The sequence below is a fragment of the Colletotrichum destructivum genome, chromosome 4 (assembly GCF_034447905.1).
Source record: "Colletotrichum destructivum chromosome 4, complete sequence".
NCBI classification, from domain to species: Eukaryota; Fungi; Ascomycota; class Sordariomycetes; order Glomerellales; family Glomerellaceae; genus Colletotrichum; species Colletotrichum destructivum.
Genome location: NC_085899.1, coordinates 3255854 through 3275931, shown reverse-complemented (window position 1 = coordinate 3275931; position 20078 = coordinate 3255854). Strand labels below are relative to the sequence as shown.

General features: G+C 55.5%; 4 protein-coding genes across 4 annotated transcripts; 2 read left to right on the top strand and 2 right to left on the bottom strand.

Moving 5' to 3' along the window:
* Positions 1–347: 347 nt before the first annotated feature.
* Positions 348–4482, top strand: CDEST_06915 (Putative helicase, P-loop containing nucleoside triphosphate hydrolase). Its single transcript, XM_062923074.1, has 3 exons — positions 348–977; positions 1060–2929; positions 3135–4482. The coding sequence occupies exons 1-3, from the start codon at positions 361–363 to the stop codon at positions 3249–3251; spliced, it is 2604 nt and encodes an 867-aa protein (XP_062779125.1). The 5' UTR covers positions 348–360; the 3' UTR covers positions 3252–4482.
* Positions 4483–7693: 3211 nt separating this feature from the next.
* On the bottom strand, positions 7694–12709 carry CDEST_06914 (uncharacterized protein). The gene is made up of 2 exons (XM_062923073.1): positions 12613–12709; positions 7694–12514 (listed from the first exon to the last, which is right to left on the bottom strand). The coding sequence occupies exon 2, from the start codon at positions 8281–8283 to the stop codon at positions 7699–7701; it is 585 nt and encodes a 194-aa protein (XP_062779124.1). The 5' UTR covers positions 8284–12514; positions 12613–12709; the 3' UTR covers positions 7694–7698.
* Position 12710: 1 nt separating this feature from the next.
* CDEST_06913 (uncharacterized protein) lies at positions 12711–13282 on the top strand. The gene is made up of 2 exons (XM_062923072.1): positions 12711–12913; positions 12977–13282. The coding sequence occupies exons 1-2, from the start codon at positions 12826–12828 to the stop codon at positions 13234–13236; spliced, it is 348 nt and encodes a 115-aa protein (XP_062779123.1). The 5' UTR covers positions 12711–12825; the 3' UTR covers positions 13237–13282.
* A 3367-nt stretch (positions 13283–16649) lies between these two features.
* CDEST_06912 (Putative phosphatidate phosphatase APP1, catalytic domain-containing protein) lies at positions 16650–19047 on the bottom strand. The gene is made up of 2 exons (XM_062923071.1): positions 18505–19047; positions 16650–18445 (listed from the first exon to the last, which is right to left on the bottom strand). The coding sequence occupies exons 1-2, from the start codon at positions 18813–18815 to the stop codon at positions 17248–17250; spliced, it is 1509 nt and encodes a 502-aa protein (XP_062779122.1). The 5' UTR covers positions 18816–19047; the 3' UTR covers positions 16650–17247.
* Between the last annotated feature and the right edge of the window lie 1031 nt (positions 19048–20078).

Genomic DNA, 20078 nt, shown 5'->3' with positions numbered 1-20078 from the left:
ATCCCCATCGTATAGTGGGCTCGGCGAGCCACTGGACCCTGGAAGAGAGAGAAAGACGAGCGAGGGGGGGAAACAGTGCCCGCTGTCACTGAAGGGTACCCTGCAGCCACTGATGCGTTGTTGGTGTTGTTGGTTGCGAGTATGAGCATCGTGGCCGCCTGTTGTTTCTCACAGAGTTGTGTTGAGCCTCGATTGAGTCTTTGCAGTGTAATCCAACAGCTTGTTACTAGTGTCTATATGTTTTGAAGAGTTGTCAAGGTTTCATCCAGTCCCCCTTCAGTCTCAATCTTCAAAGACATTTGCAAAGTCTCTCTGACAGTGCGATGGCGTCCTTATACAGTAAAGCGGTACGTATTCTGCATGGCCGCTACGCCTTATCTTATCATCCCACCATCCCATTGGTCCGTGCTGAACCCACCCAAATTTTTCCCGCGCGACATCAAAAAGTTTCCCAGCAGCCTTGCCTCGCTTCGCTTGGAATCGAATCGCCTCCCGAGTTTTGCTGTTGTTCGTCGTCATCATTGCTGTCGAATCCCCGGGCCAAGTTGCAACAACTTCAGCCAAACTTTCTTCGTATATTTCGCCCGTCTCCCATTACCCAACCTCCTTTCACCTTTGCGACGAAAAGAACCACCTACGACAATGGCCGACGCCGATCCCAAGGGCTTCAAGCGTTCCGGCGCCGACAGAGACGGGAGCTTGAGGAAGAAGGCCAAGAAGGAGGAGGAGGCAGACTCGGAAGAGCCCAAGTACAACCCCTACCTGGCACACATGAAGGAGGAAAATGGCGTCAAGGCCGAGGACGGTGTCATCGATGCGAGCTCACCCTTTGCCGGTTTCAAGCCGCGCGCGACCACGGCCAAGCAGGCCGAGAAGGTCGAAGACCTCGACACCAACGCCTTCACCGGCCGGCCCCATTCGCAAAAGTACTTCCAGATTATGCAGTCACGTCGCGATCTGCCCGTACAGAAGCAAAGGTACGTTCGTGTGCTTGCATATCGCACCTCTCTTCTTTCTCCCCTTTGAGCCTCCTGGCTTTGCTGACACCCGCCGTGATAGACAAGAGTTTCTCGACAAGTACCACTCCACCCAGATCCTCGTCTTCGTTGGTGAGACGGGTTCTGGAAAGACGACCCAGATCCCCCAATATGTCGTCTACGACGAGCTCCCCCAGCTCAACCGCAAGATGATCGCCTGTACCCAGCCCCGTCGTGTCGCCGCCATGTCCGTCGCCCAGCGTGTCGCCGATGAGATGGACGTTGAGCTCGGCGAGGAGGTCGGATACAGCATCCGTTTCGAGGACAGGACAGGCCCCAACACAATCCTGAAGTACATGACGGATGGTATGCTTCTCCGTGAAGCCATACACGACCACGAGATGTCGCGCTACAGCTGCATCATTCTCGACGAGGCCCACGAGCGCACCCTCGCCACTGATATCCTCATGGCCCTGCTCAAGCAGATCGCCGCTCGTCGTCCCGACCTCAAGATTATTGTCATGTCCGCCACGCTCGATGCGCAAAAGTTCCAGCGCTACTTCAACGACGCGCCCCTCCTCGCCGTCCCCGGTCGTACGCATCCCGTCGAGATCTTCTACACCCCCGAGCCCGAGCGAGACTACGTCGAGGCGGCCATCAGGACGGTGCTGCAGATCCACGCCTCCGAGGGTGAGGGCGACGTCCTTCTCTTCCTGACGGGTGAGGAGGAGATTGAAGACGCTTGCAGGAAAATCAACCTAGAGGCCGACGAGATGACGAGGGAAATCGATGCCGGTCCGCTGGCCGTCTACCCGCTGTACGGCACACTGCCGCCGCACCAGCAGCAAAAGATTTTCGACAAGCCCCCGGCCCCTTACAAGAAGGGCGGCCGGCCCGGTCGCAAGGTCATTGTGGCGACCAACATTGCCGAGACGTCGCTGACGATCGATGGTATCGTCTACGTCGTCGACCCCGGCTTCAGCAAGCAGAAGATCTACAACCCCCGTATCCGTGTCGAGTCGCTCCTCGTGTCGCCCATCTCTAAGGCCTCGGCTCAGCAGCGTGCTGGTCGTGCCGGTCGTACAAAGCCCGGAAAGTGCTTCCGTCTGTACACGGAAAATGCCTTCAAGAAGGAGCTCATCGAGCAGACGCACCCCGAGATCTTGCGGTCCAACCTCGCCAACACGGTGCTGGAGCTGAAGAAGCTCGGCGTCGAGGACCTCGTCCACTTCGATCTCATGGACCCTCCGGCCCCCGAGACCATGATGCGCGCGCTCGAGGAGCTCAACTACCTCGCCTGCCTCGACGACGATGGTGAGCTGACGACGCTCGGCAGCCTGGCGTCCGAGTTCCCCCTCGACCCGGCCCTGGCCGTCATGCTCATCTCGTCGCCCGAGTTCTACTGCTCCAACGAGATCCTCTCCATCACGTCGCTCCTGTCCATCCCCCAGATCTGGGTCCGCCCGGCGGCGCAGCGCAAGCGCGCCGACGAGATGAAGGCGCAGTTCTCCCACCCCGAGGGCGACCACCTCACGCTCCTCAACGCCTACCACGCCTTCAAGGGCACGGCCAGCCAGCCCGGCGTGGACCCCAAGAAGTGGTGTCACGAGCATTTCTTGTCGTTCCGCCACCTCAGCAGCGCCGACAACGTCCGCGCCCAGCTGAAGCGCATCATGGAGACGCACGGCCTCGAGCTCATCTCCACGCCCTTTGAGGACAAGAACTACTACACAAACATCCGCCGCGCCCTCCTCTCGGGTTTCTTCATGCAGGTCGCCATGAAGGAGAGCTCCGGCAAGGTGTACCGGACCATCAAGGACGACCAGGCCGTCATGATGCACCCGTCGACGGTGCTCAAGACGGACTACGAGTGGGTGCTCTACAATGAGTTCGTCCTGACCTCGAAGCAGTACATCCGTACCTGCACCGGAATCAGGCCAGAATGGCTGTTGGTAAGTCGTCCGGATCCTTCCCCCTTCCCTGTTGTTATCCTGGTTCACGGCCCACTCCATGTCTGAAATCGCAAGACTCACCTCACAATTCTCCCCTACTCCCCTCCTTCTTCTCAAACCCCCTTGTCTCGGCACCCTTCGGCACTTACCTCGTCCTACCCACCGTCTCGGAGCCCCCCTACCTTGGCTAACGCGAGAAACGCAGGAAATCGCTCCGGTCTACTACGACCTTGACTCTTTCGAGAAGGGCGATGTCAAGACGGCCCTCATGCGGGCCGCCGAGAAGAAGCGCCGCAAGGAGGCCATGAAGAACGGCCGGTGAGCGGTGCGCACGCACGCACGTACGCCCGCCTGCAATCTCCAGCAATCACCCCATGAGAGAGAGAGAGAAGTGCAGTCCGATACCCACTCCTATGGTTTTTAAAAATCGGTCCCCCAGCAGCAGGAGCAACGAAGTGCCAAAGCTAGAACCAGGACGGACCCGCGCGGGCAATCAGAAGGGCTAAAACCATGGCCACGACGACCAAGGGGGGGGTCGAAACGATAGAAGAAAAGAGACCTCGCGATCGCGGGGTGCTTACGAGGGTTGCTTCCATCGCCGGGCAGGGGGGGGAAACGCTTGGACTGTTCGAGACCAGTCAGTCCCCCTCTCCATTAAAGTGGTTGAAGGGAGAAAATCTCCTTCTAGCAACGGATCTCAATTTTGTTTTGTTTTTTTCCCTCTTTTTTACCTTTTTCCCGCCCTTCGGTAACACGTTTGCTCACGCGCCTGGCTGGGCACACACAATAACATCGAAGCGGGTAACCGGGACTTTCGTAGAAGAAAAGATTCTCGTCAACGGCCATCGTCAACCCGAATAGCATCAGACAGATAAAGGGTCGGGGGGAGGGGATGAAGCTTGGCAGGGTCGGGAGAGGCCCTGATTTCATTCGAACTACCTTACAGAAGTAGATTTTCGGCGTCTTAAAGGCATTTTAGCATCAATGGACACAGGTGGCATCCGGAATATATTATTTTTCACACACACATACATGCCTATACGCTCTCTGTCTCTCTCTTTCTTTTTCCCTCTATTGGCCTTCATCCCCCCCATCCCCAACTCACCCCCTGCCTTCTTCTTCCCCTTTCCTATCCGCTCGGAGACAAGCCACCCTCTGGCAGATGTAGAATACGATGAATCACCAAGTTTTGTTTCGTTTCCTTTCATCTCCTATTTTCGGCATCTGCCCCCCCTGGATATGGATCCCCGAGGTCCCTCAGGCACTCATCCCACTGTGGATCTTGGACGCAGATGCAGAACGCGACAGAGGTATTTGGCCGTCGTGCGATAGGTAGGTAGCCTGCCTGTACGAAGGCGGGCCCTTTGAAAGGGGGGGTGGGGATGTCGGGTCTGTTTCCTCTCTTCCTCTCTTTGTCTGAAGCCCCCCCCCCCCTTCTCTCTCTCTCCCACTGCAGCAAGCGGGCGCATGCTGAAAATGCATGTGTGATTGTGATTGTGATTGTGATCGTGATCGTGATCCCCTTCCCCCCCCTCGGGCCCCATGCAATGGCTCGGCGGGATGCTGGGGGGGGCGGGCGTGTGCCCCTGAATCAAGGCATGCCATTCACGGTTCCACGAGCATTGTACCATGCCAGTATGGGCGGGGGGAGGAGTGGATAACCAGAGACGCAGAAAGCTCAATCCGGGAAGCGGGCCTTGTTTTTTTCCAAGACACGGCGGCTCGTTACGCTTGACAGCAGAACATGTTAGATAGCGCTTATGGATTTTCATTTACGGGGGGGGAGACGGGCTGCGGTGGTGCTCGGAGCGGTCTTCTAATCGTCCGCATCTTCACAGTCCTAGTTCCTCCGCCTCCGCTCACACGCCCCTTTGGCGAGAGGGATCGAGATGACTGCGCCGGTGGCTGTTGGTGGTTTCCTCAAACATGCCCGGCCGGACGCTGCCGATGGCTAACACGAAAAAGAAGAAAGGACTAGCTAGTTTGGGACAAAAGTTCCTGGGACGCCGGTTTGGTAATGAGAGTCTCGATGGCCAGGCCCGGGTGGGAACACCGAGCTCAGGTGTCTGCGGTAGGCCCATGTCGGTTATCCCGGGTATGTGTGCGCTTGGAATGTGGTATGTGGTATGTGGTATGTGGTATGTGGTATGTGGTATGTGGTATGTGGTATGTGGTATGTGGTGTGTGGTGTCTTCTCCAAATTGTGGTTTGTCGGTACGGATGAAAACCGCGTTACATCCGCCCGCATCCGTTGACGGGCGGCAGAAGGGGGAACGGGGAAAGCCCCGGGAAGGGATGGGGTGTGGCTGTACATGTACGGGCTTGTACCGTTCCCGCCCCCCCCGGGAAACTATAACGGGCTCTCACCTTCTCCGACCCCAGCCCACACCACACGTGCCGCACGCGAGGTCGCGGTGGTGACTCCCGCTGGGAAACAGCGCTCTCCGGGTCGGTACGGTAAGGTACGATACAGATATAGGTACAGGTACAGATACAAGCACAGGTACAGGTACAGGTACAGGTACGGATACAGAATGGAGGCAGTCAACCCTGGGTTGCTAAAATGTTCGGCGTGTAGCCGCGCAGACCTACCTACCTATGCCGGGTGGCGGTGTGATTGCATCGAACTAACATATTATAGTACCTAGGTAGCATCTAGGTGATGAGCGTGTGCATAACAGCAGCAGCAGCAGCAGCAGCAGCCAGTGGCAAGTGGATGCCTGGACTGTCCGTCTGTCTGTGTAAGTCAAGTGCCAAGGAAAAGAAAGTGTAAGTGAAAGTGCGTGGCGACAGTTTGCCTATCCATGGCCGCGGGGAAGTAACATCGGCAGAAAGCCACCATCGAGGCAAATGGTGTTATCGACAGCGCACCGGTAACCGCAGCGTCGTTGACAGGCATGAGGGAGGAGACAGGCATAGGGTGCAGCAGCAGCAACTGCCAGCAAGTGACGACGCCGTGTAAGCATCGATATCAGTCAAGCCAATCCAAGCCGGCTCCAGCTCAACTCGCTTGCACCGGCCGCACACACTCCGCATCTCCACCTGCTGCTCAATGGTCAGGATCAAGAACCTAGTCTTGGTGGTGGCACCCACATATAAAAATCATTGAGCAAAATCGTGGCCTCGATCGTGATACTGGTGTTGCCCGTACGCCATTTCCTTGGCTGTTCCAGAGTCTGCCCGATCTTCACAAACGTGGATCGAACCCCCAAAAAAGCGAGAATCGAGGTAAGTCAAGGGTGGCAAGGGGGCCAACCATCGGCGGGGGGGCCGTCAGACGTCAAGGTCATTAGAATCGCACGTGAGCGGTACGATCACCGATGCGGCTTCAGCTTGCCAGAAGGAGAATAAGAAGAAGAGAGCACGAACGAAAGCGTCCTTTGCCATGTTCCTCCCGAGTTCCGCGGTGGCGTATGCAGCACGTGGCCCAAATTGAAGGGTCCAGACCGGTTCGAACCTAATCCCCGGGCTGCCTCTAAATGGTGGTCTCCCCCTTTCCATCTTTCCTGATTGTGTCCTGAATTTTGGACCTCTATAACGGGTATACTGGAGCTTGGAATAAGCCCCCGGCAGGACTCAGGAGAGGAGGCTAAGGCCGGGCTGAGCTTGGCGACAATGCAAGTCAGTAGCGAAAGCGATGATGATGGATGAAGGAGGGGAAAAGTTGTCTCGAGCCTCGAAAGGAGGATGGTCGATGCCCCCCCCCACCCCCTGTAACCTCAACGCTCATTTGCCGTGCCATCTCCTGACGACCCCCTATGGCATGTACAATTGGCCTGCGTGTGCGAGAGAGGGAGAGAGAGAGAGAGAGAGAGAGAGTGTGTGTGTGTGTGTGTGTGTGTGTGTGTCATAGTGTGTGTGAGCGAGAATGAGTGAGTGTGAGTGAGAGTGAGTGAGTGAGAGAGAGTGAAGAAAAACGAAGAAAGAGCTGGAAGGCCAGCCCAGCCAGTGACGTCCTTGTCAGACCGTCTGTCCGTCGGTTAGCCGATTGGCGGACCCCGTCCCCCGTCCTCGAACTAGGCCGCACTCGGACGGACCGCGCCCGACAAACCTCACCTGCCATCGGCTTGGACAAACACGGCATCCGTGATCCATCCCAAGAGTCTCTTGCTCGCTTGCTGTGTCCACCTTGTATACGCACGCCGTTGACGAAAAATTGCAAGGGGGCGAGAGAGGGAGGGGGGCCCGCGGTTAATGACTCGCCGGAGAGGGGTGGGTGGCCAACCGAACTGGCGGGAGACAATCGTCTCCCAGCCCAGAACTGGGCTGACAATGGTTGAACCAAGATTCAAGACTCCGGCGAAGCGCGCCGGGCCTTTGGTGCCGCGTTGCCTTCCGCATGCAACCTCCAACATCCGAAACTTTGACTTGGTGAGTCGACAACAACGACGACGACGACGACGACGACGACTACTTTCCAACACCGTAGCTGTAAGTATACGTACGTACGTTTGCGTCTCGACAGGAAATCGGCTGGGTTGTCCCCAGACCCAAAGACGTTTTCTTTTTTTTGTTTTGGTATTGGACATGTGTAATGCCACCAAGCAGAGAGTCCCGCCCTGGTTGCCTTGCCCTTGTGCTGCTGAAGAGGGGCGGACTTCCTGATATTTCGATCCCGGAGGACCAATTCCCACATGGCTATGGGCTTGTCCCTGGGCGGTTTGTTCCCCCTTCTGTAAAAGGGGGCAGATGTTGGTTCCGGTTCCCACAGCAGTCATCAGCCACCGTCCGTCGTCCCGTCCACGTCAAGCTCGTCCACCGCCCAGCAACTAACTCACCCCGAATCCTGTCTGGCGTCTGCACCTCGTTTCCGAAGCCCTCCGTGGGCAGGGCTCGGTGGCGCACTGGCACACACATGTCTTTTTCAGTCGAGTTCGGCGAATCGGGTTTGTGCGGCCGTGGTCCCTTGGTGGCTGTGGGACAGCAAGAACTCGTCCAAAGTGTCGACCGGCAGGCAGGACAAGAGAGGGAGGGGGTCCAGAACAGGGTGCGGGATATGTCGGTCCACCACTCCGCCAACGGCTGAGGAGATAGCCGGTTTGTATGCCCAGCTTGCCAGAAGCAAATATCTCAGGTTCAGTGGCGGGAACGAGCAGCCTTTGGTCGCCTTGACGCAGCCCATAGTGCTTGCTCTCCCGGACTTCTGGCCTTTTGCTGGCAAAAGGGCTGTTGGCTACTGCGGACATGATGCCGAAACTCCCCTCAAGTCCGTCTCGCGCGACATATATCGCCCACGCCAACTCGCGAACCTTCCTCTCGATAACCTTGGACGACAGATAACAAGTCTGTGGGCCCAGTTGATGTCTCGCCTCGAGAACCAGCCAACTTGTCGGCGTGGGTGCGACATGAGCCATGCCGGAGTAGCGCAGCCAGCGCCAGGCTGAGCGCCAGGTTGAGCCACACCTGCAGCGGACCGGTGGGATCACATCCACCGGCCGGGTCTAACAGTGCGGAAAAAAAATCACAAGTAGGAGGAGGGGTGGGGGATGAAGGAAGCACGCTTCAGTGCTAGGCAGACACATGATCTCGTCGCCTGCATCGTTTGCTTCATTGCAGATCGGTTTACCTCCCTCCCCTTCCTCGGCCGAACGAGCCCTGCAGGCGACGAGATGTCCAAGCCGCAACATCCATGCTGCTTTCGCTTCCACTTGATGTAAGCGTCTGAGAGGTGCCCGTCATGTGGTTGCTAGGCTTGCTTCCAAAGTGCCACACCGACACTACAAAGGCGCCGGAACCGAGCCAGAGTAGGATGGCACTTGGACGCCAGTCAGCAAGAGTGAGAGAAAGATGCTTTCTTCTTCGGAGATGAGTAGACTGCGTCGAATTGTTGCAGATCGGAAGGATGAGTCAATCTCTCAAGCCTCGACACTCATGAAGTGTGAAACATGAGAACAGTGCCACCACACCTTGGACAATCCAAGCCGTTATATTCTCGCGCGTTTCCTTCAACTCCGTTCTGGTTTTGAGGTCTTCTCAACCACGAGGATTCAGTGCAGTATTACCCTTCGGATCCGAACGGTTGCTCAGTTGTACCAGAACCCCCGACTGGGAAGCAACCGGAGCGACATAACTTCTCACCAGCGGGGAACCCTATGATTTCGGGATCCCGGGAAGCCCAACCACTTGTCTGGCTTAAGATAAAGGAATAGCACATGGGAAAGAGACAAAGGACAGAGGCAGCACAGAAGGCTTGTCAGTCGGTGACCCTGGTATCCGGGGGGGGGGGGGGGGGGGGGGGGCTATGCCCTGTGGTGCAGCCATGCCTGACGGGACCACAAACTTCCCACCTTAGCGGCCGCTGCATCCTACCTACTTGGATTGTGGAAACATATCCCATGATACAGACACTAGTCTGTTGTCTCCTGTGTGTTTATTGCCTCTTCAGAGGCTCAAGCTCATTCGTCCGAGTGCCTTCTGATAGGTTGGATCTTACAAGAGAATCATGGCGGTCTTTGACGCCATTCCCCGTTGTTCCTCATGCAGCGGAAGATGATCGAATCAAGCTAGGGAACACTAACTTACCTGACGCTACCGCCATGCAGTAACAGGGTCTCTGGGCTTGAGAACCCACGGAAAAGGGCTGTACCAGCGGCGATCACTGCTTAGCCATGCTTGTAATCCCTCATGGCAGATTCACAGTCTACTATGATCACGGCAATGTGACAAATGCTGTTCTTCGCCCGAATTCTGCATGACTTTCGGTAATAGATCTACACCCAAGATGACTCTCCAGAGGGTTCCCGGGGGGTCATTTGGGGTCTGGCCCTGCACCGTGTCTCGTCCACTGCCACGTGGCGATGTTGCCGATGGGAGGGAAACAAAGCATTCTCATGGGGTTGATCAGACGTAAAGATACTTATCCTAGACGAAGCCGGGACGTAGGACGGACATGTTTCCGGTTATGGGCAGCATAGTGTTCAGAAAGCTCGAAATCCAGAGAACAGAAACACACACGCGCGCGAGCACATTGGTGCCGTTCGTGTTCCCTTCGTCGAGTGATAAAACACTCATGTTGGGTCTGTTGACTCGACGTCCCATCGTCTCCCTGTTCCACCTACGTGTGTCGGGTTCTAAGGCTGCTCACGTTGAGACGCTGGACTCAGGGACTGATGAACGATGTCTTTGCCATGAACACATCTCAGCCAAGGTAGAGGCTCTCCCCGAACAAACTCCGGAGACGGGACCCGTCATTCTCAACAGAGCCACAACGTGTAACCCTGTTGTAACGAGACCCTCGCACGCGCTGCGGGTACGGCCGTCTGCAGCTTTGTCTTTGTCACATCTTGACTTGGGAAACCGCCGGCCAGGTTACGCTGCGAATCCACCCAGTCCGCGACCTTGTTTGACAAGGGTATTGCCGTGTGTAGAGGACTGCGCTTGTGGTGTAGATATGAAGCCCCGCTTCAACCAATTCGAGAACGCGCCAGCCCAAAGTTTATCAGAACAGCCGAAAGGTTACGCGGGCCAGATTGGCCCGCTGGTCAGACGCAAGAGACCTCAGACATCCTAACCGCAGTAAGGAGGGGTTGGCGTTATGTTACGTGCAACTGGATGGTGGATTGTCGCGCCCGTCCATGCCACGCTCCTTTTTAGCGAGATTGGCAAGATACGGCAGAACTGCTGCTCTCGCTTCTTTCATCGAGAGACCCGAAAGTCGGCCTGAGTACATGCTAGACAAGTTGCTGGCTGTGCGCCATGTCCGAACGATGCTATGAGTCGTAGGTCGCAATCTCTTTTTCCCAGGAGAGAAAATATCGCTTTCTGATCTCATAGGGCGGGGGTATTGTTCTGTCCTGACCTCACTGAATTCTCCGCGCATGTAGATGCTCGAGATGCTGGGCTGGCTGAAGCGGACGCAGGACAGGGCCAGCTTAGACCCATTGCCTTCTGGCTCCCGTCGCGAGTACGTGTAAGTTAAAGTTAGCCTGCGATGCCGTACGTGGGCCAGGGGGGAGGGGTGTGTTGCCGAACTCATTCGACACTGAAGGAAAGCCAGGCTAAAGCGGATCCCTCTCTTCTTCGTGTTCCGGATGGAAGCCATGGTAAATGCCATCTCATCGAGTTACCCGTCGGATAAATTTCGAGCCAGAACATGTTTGGGCATCGATGTGACTGACAGCTTTCTCCCCCCCCTCAGCAACCCGCCAATCGTTACTGGCTGATCGATGGTCATGATCTTGCGTCGTCATTCTTCGCCAAGATCCTGTCTAAGTCGTGTCGAATGCAGACGATAATGCAGACCGACCCAGAGAAGCCGGGGAGTGCTGTTCGTAGCTGCCTTTCTCGAGAGAAGAGGTGGATATGGACGTTCCAAGCGGATGTTGTCTCATTAGAGATGTTCGTCTCGTCGATGCGGTCTGTGATCCCCATGACAGCTTGGAGTGCAGTTAAAAGTCCCTAGGCCACTGTTGGCTTTGGGTGATGGATGATACCGGCCTTGCCAGTTTGAACTTGAATGACGGCTCAGAGGGTAGTTAGAGAAGATGTTTAATTTTAGCAGTCTCGGCCTTTTATTCCGTCGTGCATTCTGCTCGAGTGGTGGCCAACGACGAGTGTAATTGCGTCGTTCAAGATTAGGTGGAGTGGGGGGGAGGGAGTGTCTTCAAAGTCGCCTTGTGCAATCCAACATGGCGCGTGGTCCTCCTGCGACGGATCCTCGAGACTTCACCTCTTTTGGGAAGATGTTGCATTAGTCGAGAAACCCTGAGAGGTCAGCGAGGCTGCAAAGGCCATCATGCAGGATTTATGGTGCCATGGAGAAGGTACTTTGATGTACACCAAGTCGCCGGTGACCACCCCCCCCCCCCCCCCTCACCCACTATGCCGCCGCTTCGTCAAAGTGCCATATTGCATTGCAAAAGAATACTTGGCTGGCGGTTTGTTCGGGACGCGGTGGAAGAATCCTTGTCTGCTTTTGCTCCAGTTCATCCGTCTCGGTTGGTCGAGTCGAAACCTGTCTTGACTGTTCATATCCGTACGGTACACCAAGACCCGAGGCTTCGTTGGTACATACATGCCAACGGTTTCTCATCCGCCATTCCCCGCTTGTCAGGACGCGGGCTCCTGCAGATCGCCATGTACACCCTGCACTCTTTGAGCCTCACAGGCGCCCGAATGCGCCTCGCGTTGCACTATCTGTAGAGGTCAGCTCAGGACGGCACTATGCAGCCGGCTGAAAACAGCGAAATCCATCTTCCAGGTGTCTTCTAAAACTAGCATATGCTGCAAGTGTTAGACCAAGCCCAACCTGTGCTGTAACCGTACGTGGCGTATCCACTCCAAGGACCAGCAAGTCGCCGAGAAGGGGGGCGAGGGTAGAACTACCCTTCACCGGGAAAGCCGGGTAAGAAGACTTGCTTTGCTATGGTTGCAACTCTGGTGTCAGATTTCATTTTCTCGTTTCTGTTGATGCAAGCCACCTTGCTTGAAAGGGCCAATCCGCAATGGTCTGTTGTCTGCACCAGACCCCTGGGTCACCGTCGAAGGTATGCTTCGTGCAGATTTGTAGTGTTCGAGTGGGTAATATGGTGGTTGATGGTGGAAAAACATCTCGCTCTTTGAGCTTTCTGCCGCAATTAGCAGCCTCTTGCGAGCAGTCAGCATGCAATCTTGCAACCATTTCGTGGTGGTCAAGACGGTGATCCCACAAGCATGCAGAGCATAACCGGAGGTGTTTATCTCACCTCTGATTGCGGTCAGCAGAGCAGCCACGGCCCATGGTGAAAGTATAAAGAAGGCCCTGTGCAACTCGGTCTTGACTGTGCTTCGACTTCTTCGCAACACATCCAACCAACAAACCCCCATAGCCCCCAAGCCTCCTCGGCGAATTTTTAGGCCAACAGCCGAAACTTGCCGGACCCCTTCATTCTCCCTCAACCATAGTCCTCATCATCACCATGGATCGATACCCCTGCGTCAACAGGTATAAGCACGGCGTTGACTGCCCCGGTTGGGTCAACGTCCATAATGCCCGTTGTGAAGACTGTGTCGTGGTACGCAAAGCCAGACGTCGACATATGCGCAGATCAAGGCTAACGAAGAGTGCAGTACAACCGACAATCTTCGAGATCTTAACGGCGAACAAAGGTTTCAAAAGGCAAGCCGTGTCTGCTACGACGCCGCGGAAACCTGCCCTGGAGAGTGCTGCGAGGGGGCATGCATCCGCTGAGATCGAGAGGAAAAAAGGCTACCACCCGCACAGGATTAGCCTCCAGCCTGCCTCGATGCTCAAGGAATGGGCAGGCGGATTGCGCAGTGAAGGGTTGGACCGGCAGAACTTGGGTCAGCCTGTACACATCGTCCTCTAAGGTGGCATAATAGGTGTTAATCGGTAGCCAAAGACGCACGTTCTCCTTCGTTTCTCCGACTCACAGGCATATGAAAAGCGCTGCGTACGTGCATGTCTGGCTGACCATATGTCCAGCCATGAGACACAGTGTTATTGAAGCCAAAATGAGCAACATTGTGTGGCGCCTCGGGTTGTCCTTGATCGCAGCGCCCCCACCGATCCCGGAGCACGACACTCGCGGATTCCACATAAAAGACAGTAGAACCAACAGAGTATGCAAACGGTGTGTCCAGACGTTTACCTGGCTCTAAAGCAACGCCCAACAGAAAGACAAAGAGACTCGCCACCACCAGGCCAGGAAAATATCACCAGGGAAGCGCGTGGGCTTGCATAATGGCGCCGCGATTATCATCTGGGTGCTGGTCAGAGATCGTAGGATGAAAGTGGCTGATTGGTTCGACGAGTGGACATTGCAGTCGAGTTGACCAAGAGTGACGCGGATACCAAACGCGTGGTTCAACGGGGGCATGGAATCGGGTGTCGTCCAACAAGTCGGAGATCGTCGGAGTTGTCAGCAGGGCCGGTGGGTTGTCGGCGGCGCGCATGTGGCTGGTCGGGTGAACGAAAAGCTTAGCGGGCAAATGTGGCCTGTGGATAGCAGAGAAGGCTGGTCGAAGAAGGCGAGATGATGACGGTAAACACTTCGTCGAAGCAAGGAGTGTGTATCAGTAAGCATCAACCCGTTCTCTCGGAAGAGCAAATTGAAAAAGGGATTCGAACGCGTGACGACAACGCCTGCCTGACAAGAGCGCGAATGACAAGAGCGCGAAGGCCGTCACCAAAGAGTCTGTAGTAGGGAGCGGTTGCCAGGCGCCACCATGGTCCTGCAGGCTGATGGCGCTGGCTCTGACAGGTCTGTACCACCGAGTGCCTAGCTGGTGGAAGTTAACTCATCAACGATCTGCAAAGAAGGGGCCAGAAGATACCTCGTGGCCGGAAGATAGACAGATGGGCGCATCGGGTGAGCCAGGATACCCTGGCCACACACAATCTTTGAGACGACACAACTGGCGGTCTAGGGTTTAGGACAGCCATGTCATTGTCTCCTCCTCCTAGCGATTACGCCCTCGCCTTCGCCAACATCCGAGCCTGCCTCGAGCATGTGGCTGTGAGCATGTGGCTGTCCGGTTACGATTGCAGGGTAGCCTGTTAACCCGGGGTAGGCGCGGCGGCCGGCGTCTCGGTCGTCGGTGTGACTGACAACTCAATGAGTGTGACAGGTCACTTAACTGCTGTTGAGAGCAGCAGAGAAAAAGAACGGGAGGTAGTAGGGAGAGACAAGGAAGCGCCCCCAAGACCAAGAAGGGCTTGAAATAAGAAAGCGGTGTCGTCCAACAGACGCCCATCTCGGCTAGAGCGGCCGCATCTGACGGTGATTTGCGGCGTATCGGAGTTGAAGATAGTCTCCGCCGTCGTCGGCCGGTACCAATGGTGGTGATGTTGGTGATGGAAAGAAGGCGGAAGGCAAGGGGATGCATGGCAGGGATGTCCCGGAAAAGCAAATCGCCTGCCGTATGCGAACTTTGGGCCTCAGGCCATACCAGAAGCCGTCGTTACCGTATGCATCAGCTTACATACCGCATATCAAGACACTCAGGAAGGAGCCATGAAGCCATAAGCAGCGGCCCTTTCTGCAAGGTAAGAAAAGTGTCCTGTGGATTTCACGGCGTTCTTTGCCTCCCTCCTGCCTGTGGGCTGAGGTACTTAGCTACCTACTCAGATACGACATATGAACGACCATCTGCATGGAGTAATGTAACCGTATGTTACTCTTCATTTCCTATCTCTGTCTTTCTTTCAGCCCCTGTACCCCCTCTCATATCCGCACAAGGGCGGGCCGATATCATGATATCGGACTTTGGCTTGCCCAAGGTGCATGTGGCGATGGGTGACCCAAACTACCCCGTATCTAAACGACGAGTGAGACGGGCTGAGGCAAGGCAGGCATTCTGGTCACTTGTCTCGGGGGTGCTCTTCCACCGTTTGCCACTCGGGGAAAACAAAACTGTTTGGTCAAGGCGCCTGCGTATCACAGCACCGAACCAGGCTGTCGCCAACAACAGTCACACGGCATTGCTGTAGCGGACATCTCTGCGCCGCGCGCAGGCAATGGACGTGGCGGACACTACACCGAGGAAGGCGAGGTCGAGACCGTGTTGCGATATGAACGAGAATAATGGCGAAAGGGGTGCATACAACAGTTAGTCCCTGAGATGCAGCCTAATACAGCAGCAGTATCGGGCCACGGTCGATTGATTATTTTCATCCGACCCGCTGGTTACATTTCATCGCTTTCATGACAGCCAATAGGAATCTCATAGTGACGCTACCCCAGGTCCGTCATTCAAGTGGTACGTGCCTCGCACCGCCACGCCTCTCAAATTCTAGCATTGCTACTCCACGCTCGATCTCGATTTTGATATCTTGCAGGGTCTTGCTACGTTCGATACCGAACCGGCCAATGTACCCAGCGAGAGAGCCATGTTCAACACATCAGACGTATGTCGTGTACCACAGGAACATGCCGGCTATGACAGCCCGGTAGGATTCGCGGGTGGGCAGGTTTTGGTACGCGACGTCCCACTAGATGGGCGTGTTTTCGCAAACAGTAGATTCCCTCGGTCGTTGTTCATGTCCCCCACAGGGCGTCCATCGCTTCGGCACAAAAAGAGGCTAAACAAGCGAGTATCGGCTACGAGTCTACGCCAAAGGGCCGGGAGGAGGCGTTCTGCAGGGATTCAATTTCTGGCAGGGATTCGAATCGCCGATGAAATCAACATTTTGGTTTGGGGTCGCTTTGAGAGCGGAAGAGGGAGATTGATTGCTCTTACGGTGACTGAGGTACGTGGCCAACTGGCGATCGATGAAAGTATGCCAGGCTGATGCTTCCGGAGCACACATGCTCACGTAGTCTGCTCCACGGAAACTTGCTCCAGGGCCGATGGGGACCACGTGGTGGACCGGGGGCGAACATATGTGTACAGTGGCGGTATGAGCACTGGGACCCACACACGGCTGGGTTGGGACCGGACCCCGGGCCCGCGCGTCTCGGTTGTGCGGTCTCTTGGTGTTCATTCGCTCGGCTGCCACCCCCACCCCCGGTTGGCTCGTAACCAGGAAATCGCCACATCAGTCAGAGCTTCCCATGCGCAACAGTCGAGTCTGGATCGTCCGACCGCTAGAATGAATGCTGGCGGGGATCTATCCGGCCGATGCATACATCGTATGGTACCCAGGCGACGGGCCAACCCCTTCCGGATGCCTGTCCTATAAGAAAAGAAAAGTTTGGGAAAAAATAAACATAATAAACAAAATTCAGTCGTTTTGTCGTTGAAGAGCCAGCCTCCCCTTCCCCCGCCTAGATACGTAGCCAAGGCCATCCCTTTCAAAGCTGCACAGCTACACATTATGCTCCCACTCACTCCTCTACAACCAATCCACATTCGTATTCCTCGTGGCTGACTCAGACAAGGCCGCTAATATCTGCAGTCTGACGTCGTGGCGCGGGCGGCGGCGCTGGCGCTGGCGCTCGGAAAAGGTGCTCCGAAAGTACGACCCCGCTCTCTTCCCTACCCGGCCTCCGAGTCGGTTTTCATCGGGCCGGTATTATGTTTTACTAGAGTACCCCAGATGAATCCTCCACGCTTGGCAATGAAACCCAAACCCCAATGAACATCAAAACTGAAAAGAGGCGCACGTAGTCATCCAATCAAAACGGCCATACATGTGGTCACAACTCATCAAGGGTAGGTAAGCTCGATAACGGTTTGGCCCGTGGCCACATCGCGAGATACCCTGCACTGTAAAGGGTTCATGCCAGAACCCCCCCCCATACCATGTCTGCCCTTGCCGTAAAGGAAGTTCGTGTGCATGTAAGGCTATTTCCATGATCGTGAAAAAAAAAAACTAATTGCTGCTACCGCCAAATCCATAGCACATCACTAAAGTCCTCACTAAAGTCCTGTCTGCATTACAGCGAAGCCACCATTCCCATGGCAAACAGACCAACGGCCATTGCCCACGTGGCGGGCGGCGAAAGTGACCCGGCTGCGTTGCCCCATCCAAATGGCAACCCCTGCGTCTTGAAAGTAACATTCTGCGGGATGGTAGCGTTGTAGCATTGACCGCCGGCAATGTCCAGGTTGGTCAGGTCGTCCGGTACAGTGAAAAACATGTAGTTGCTCTGGGGGATATCCTTGAACCCCTCTGTATTGTAGGGGAACAGATTGCCCGAGTCGGTAGCACTGGTGTTGCGCAGCAGAATGCACTGTACTTGGCCCGGGTAGTCTTTGTACATCGCGGGATATGCCTTCATGACGTCCGAGTTCGTGGTATCAGCCACAAGAATGAACTTGCGCTGGGGGAAGGTCTGGAAAATTTTGTCGAGCAGGAACCTTCGGATTGACAGCGTCGCCTGGACATCAGAGAAGTTAAGCGGGCGTGTGTCGAAGCTGCCTAGGGGGTACGTCTTGTAGATGAACTCCATGTAATTCCGGGTAACTTGTTCAGGCGTGGTGGTCAAGTAGTGGAAGTGGAAGTCCGGGATGGATGCAGACCAGTTGGCGTAAATCTCGGGCATATTCATCCACGGCGTGAACGGACGAGCGAAGGAGTTGAGAAGACCTTCCTTGGGTATGTAGATCTTCGTCACACGCAGGATGTCGTCGATGTCGGACAAGATCGTCAGGCCTTGCGGAGGCACGAGGTATGCGGTCGCGTTGCCCGTCTTAGTGCCGTTCGCGTACATGTTGAGGGTTTGGATCGATTCCGTGGCGTTTCCCGGCAGCAAGTGCCCCCCGTTTGACCCCGTTGTGTTTCTCAGCTTTACAAACGCGTCGAAGTCGCCCTGATCTGTGGTCAAGTAAGGCATGTTGATTGTCTGGGCTCCACCACGCGCATTGATGGCTCCTCCGCTTGCACCAGGCCGTACCGAAACATCGTTGACGAAGTTCATGGTAACGTTCTGCTCATCTTGTTGAACGACGAAAATGGATTTGGTCACATTGCGTGCCTGGGCTTGTTGGTCGGCGGGCAAATCTGCAACGTCGACGTCGATGAGGAAGACATTGGCTAAGTCGTCGACCTTGGACTGGCTAATGTTGGGCTGCTTGAAAACGTTACCGTGAACGCGGACGTTCCAGCCCTCGTCGGTCCAGTTACCGTAAGCCCTGCGCAGCGCAAGTCAGAAGAGCCATTCGCCATGGAGGGTTATCATTTTCACACTCACGGAATGTTCAAGACCTGAGTGGGTTGTGCAGCAAGGTCGCCGTCGTTGATACCGAGAGATTGAAGTACCTGTGTGCCGGTCGGGAAGCCCTGAAAGTACTGGGGGATACCGGATGCGACGAAGGAGGATACGCCGCTTCCGAGCCCTCCAATGACGCTGTTGACATAGCTGCCGATGTCATCAGTGATATCTGGGGATCGCTTCACGGGCGTAGGCGCATGCGTGATCATGGGGTGGGCAGGGTCGGCTGGAGCAGCCAGAACAGCCTGCAGAAGTGCCAGTGGCAGTAGGGAGGCGCGGAGCAAGGCCATGGCGATTCGAGCTGTAGATTTCCCTCGGCGAAGTCGTAAGAAGAATACCAGCAAGACGGAGGATGATCGATACGACAATGGCCGTCGGCAAACGTGACGTGAGACTTGCGACAGTCGAGGCACCAAGCCAGATTTGATCAAAAGGGAATCCGGGACTACAGAATTCACGCCTGACGGGCTCTCAACGTGCGGGAGAAAGAGGGAAGTAGAAAAAAGCGTTGTCTCTCCTTATTTGTTTGCTGACTGTTGTGTTGCCGTGAGTAACCCTGTTCTGGGCGACCGCTCCAGACACCAAAGTACCCAAATTGAGTGACGTCAAGGGGCTGGGAGCTAAGACAGGGATTCAAGCATTGGTGGGTTTCAGATCGGCAGTGGGAAAGCAAATCAAGCTTCTCTGAGTGGGGGCCCGACCACCTCCCCTCCCCCCCTCTGCCCCTGTTCCCGAGCATTTTTCTAAGAAGTGGTGGGATGCTCCAAGTAACTTTACTATGTAGTTCTTCCACGCTATTTTACGAAGTGTGACAGTTTCAAGGATTGTCCGTGAGCACCAAAGCATATTCTGGAAAACAGACATCCTGCGCCGTGTTCTAGACCGGGGCTTACGCCACCTGACGTTTGAGTGCCGTGCGACTGTGCCGAGGTTCTGTGGATTCATTAAACTACTGTATGGACATTGCGTGGGATGTCTTTTTTTTTCATTTCGCCTCCAAAAACACCAATCGAAATGTTTTCATGGTCCTAAAAAACGAGTTAGCACCTGCATCATACATGGTCGGGAATCAGGCGTGACTTATCCCCAACCGCAGGGGGTTGCCATCTCGCCATTGCTGGAGAGACGGCAACCAGGACTACCTTCCCAAGGCCTGTCCTTTTGATCCAACAAGCGCGCGAACCTCGAGCGGCGGAGACAGGCTAGCAGCCCATGCCCTCGGCGATCCCGGACAAGCACAAAACTTTGACTCCAACACGAGATGGGTCCCGGTATCGCTTGGGACCTGATCAGCCATCCAGAAGCCACCAACTCGAGGCTTTGCGCGGTCGCCGCGCATGCCTCTGCTCACGAGCCACAGCCATCATATACACAGCCTTCCCAAGTTCGGCGACGGGAATCCCAGTCCGTGTAGTCCGAGGCAATCGGGGAAGCTCTCTCTGTCTGTGTCGCACGACCTCCATGAACTGGTTTTTGTTTCCTCTCTCCGGCGACGATTCGCAATGGAGGGCATTCCGCGCGGACAAAAGACATCCATAAAAAACCGCGCTGTC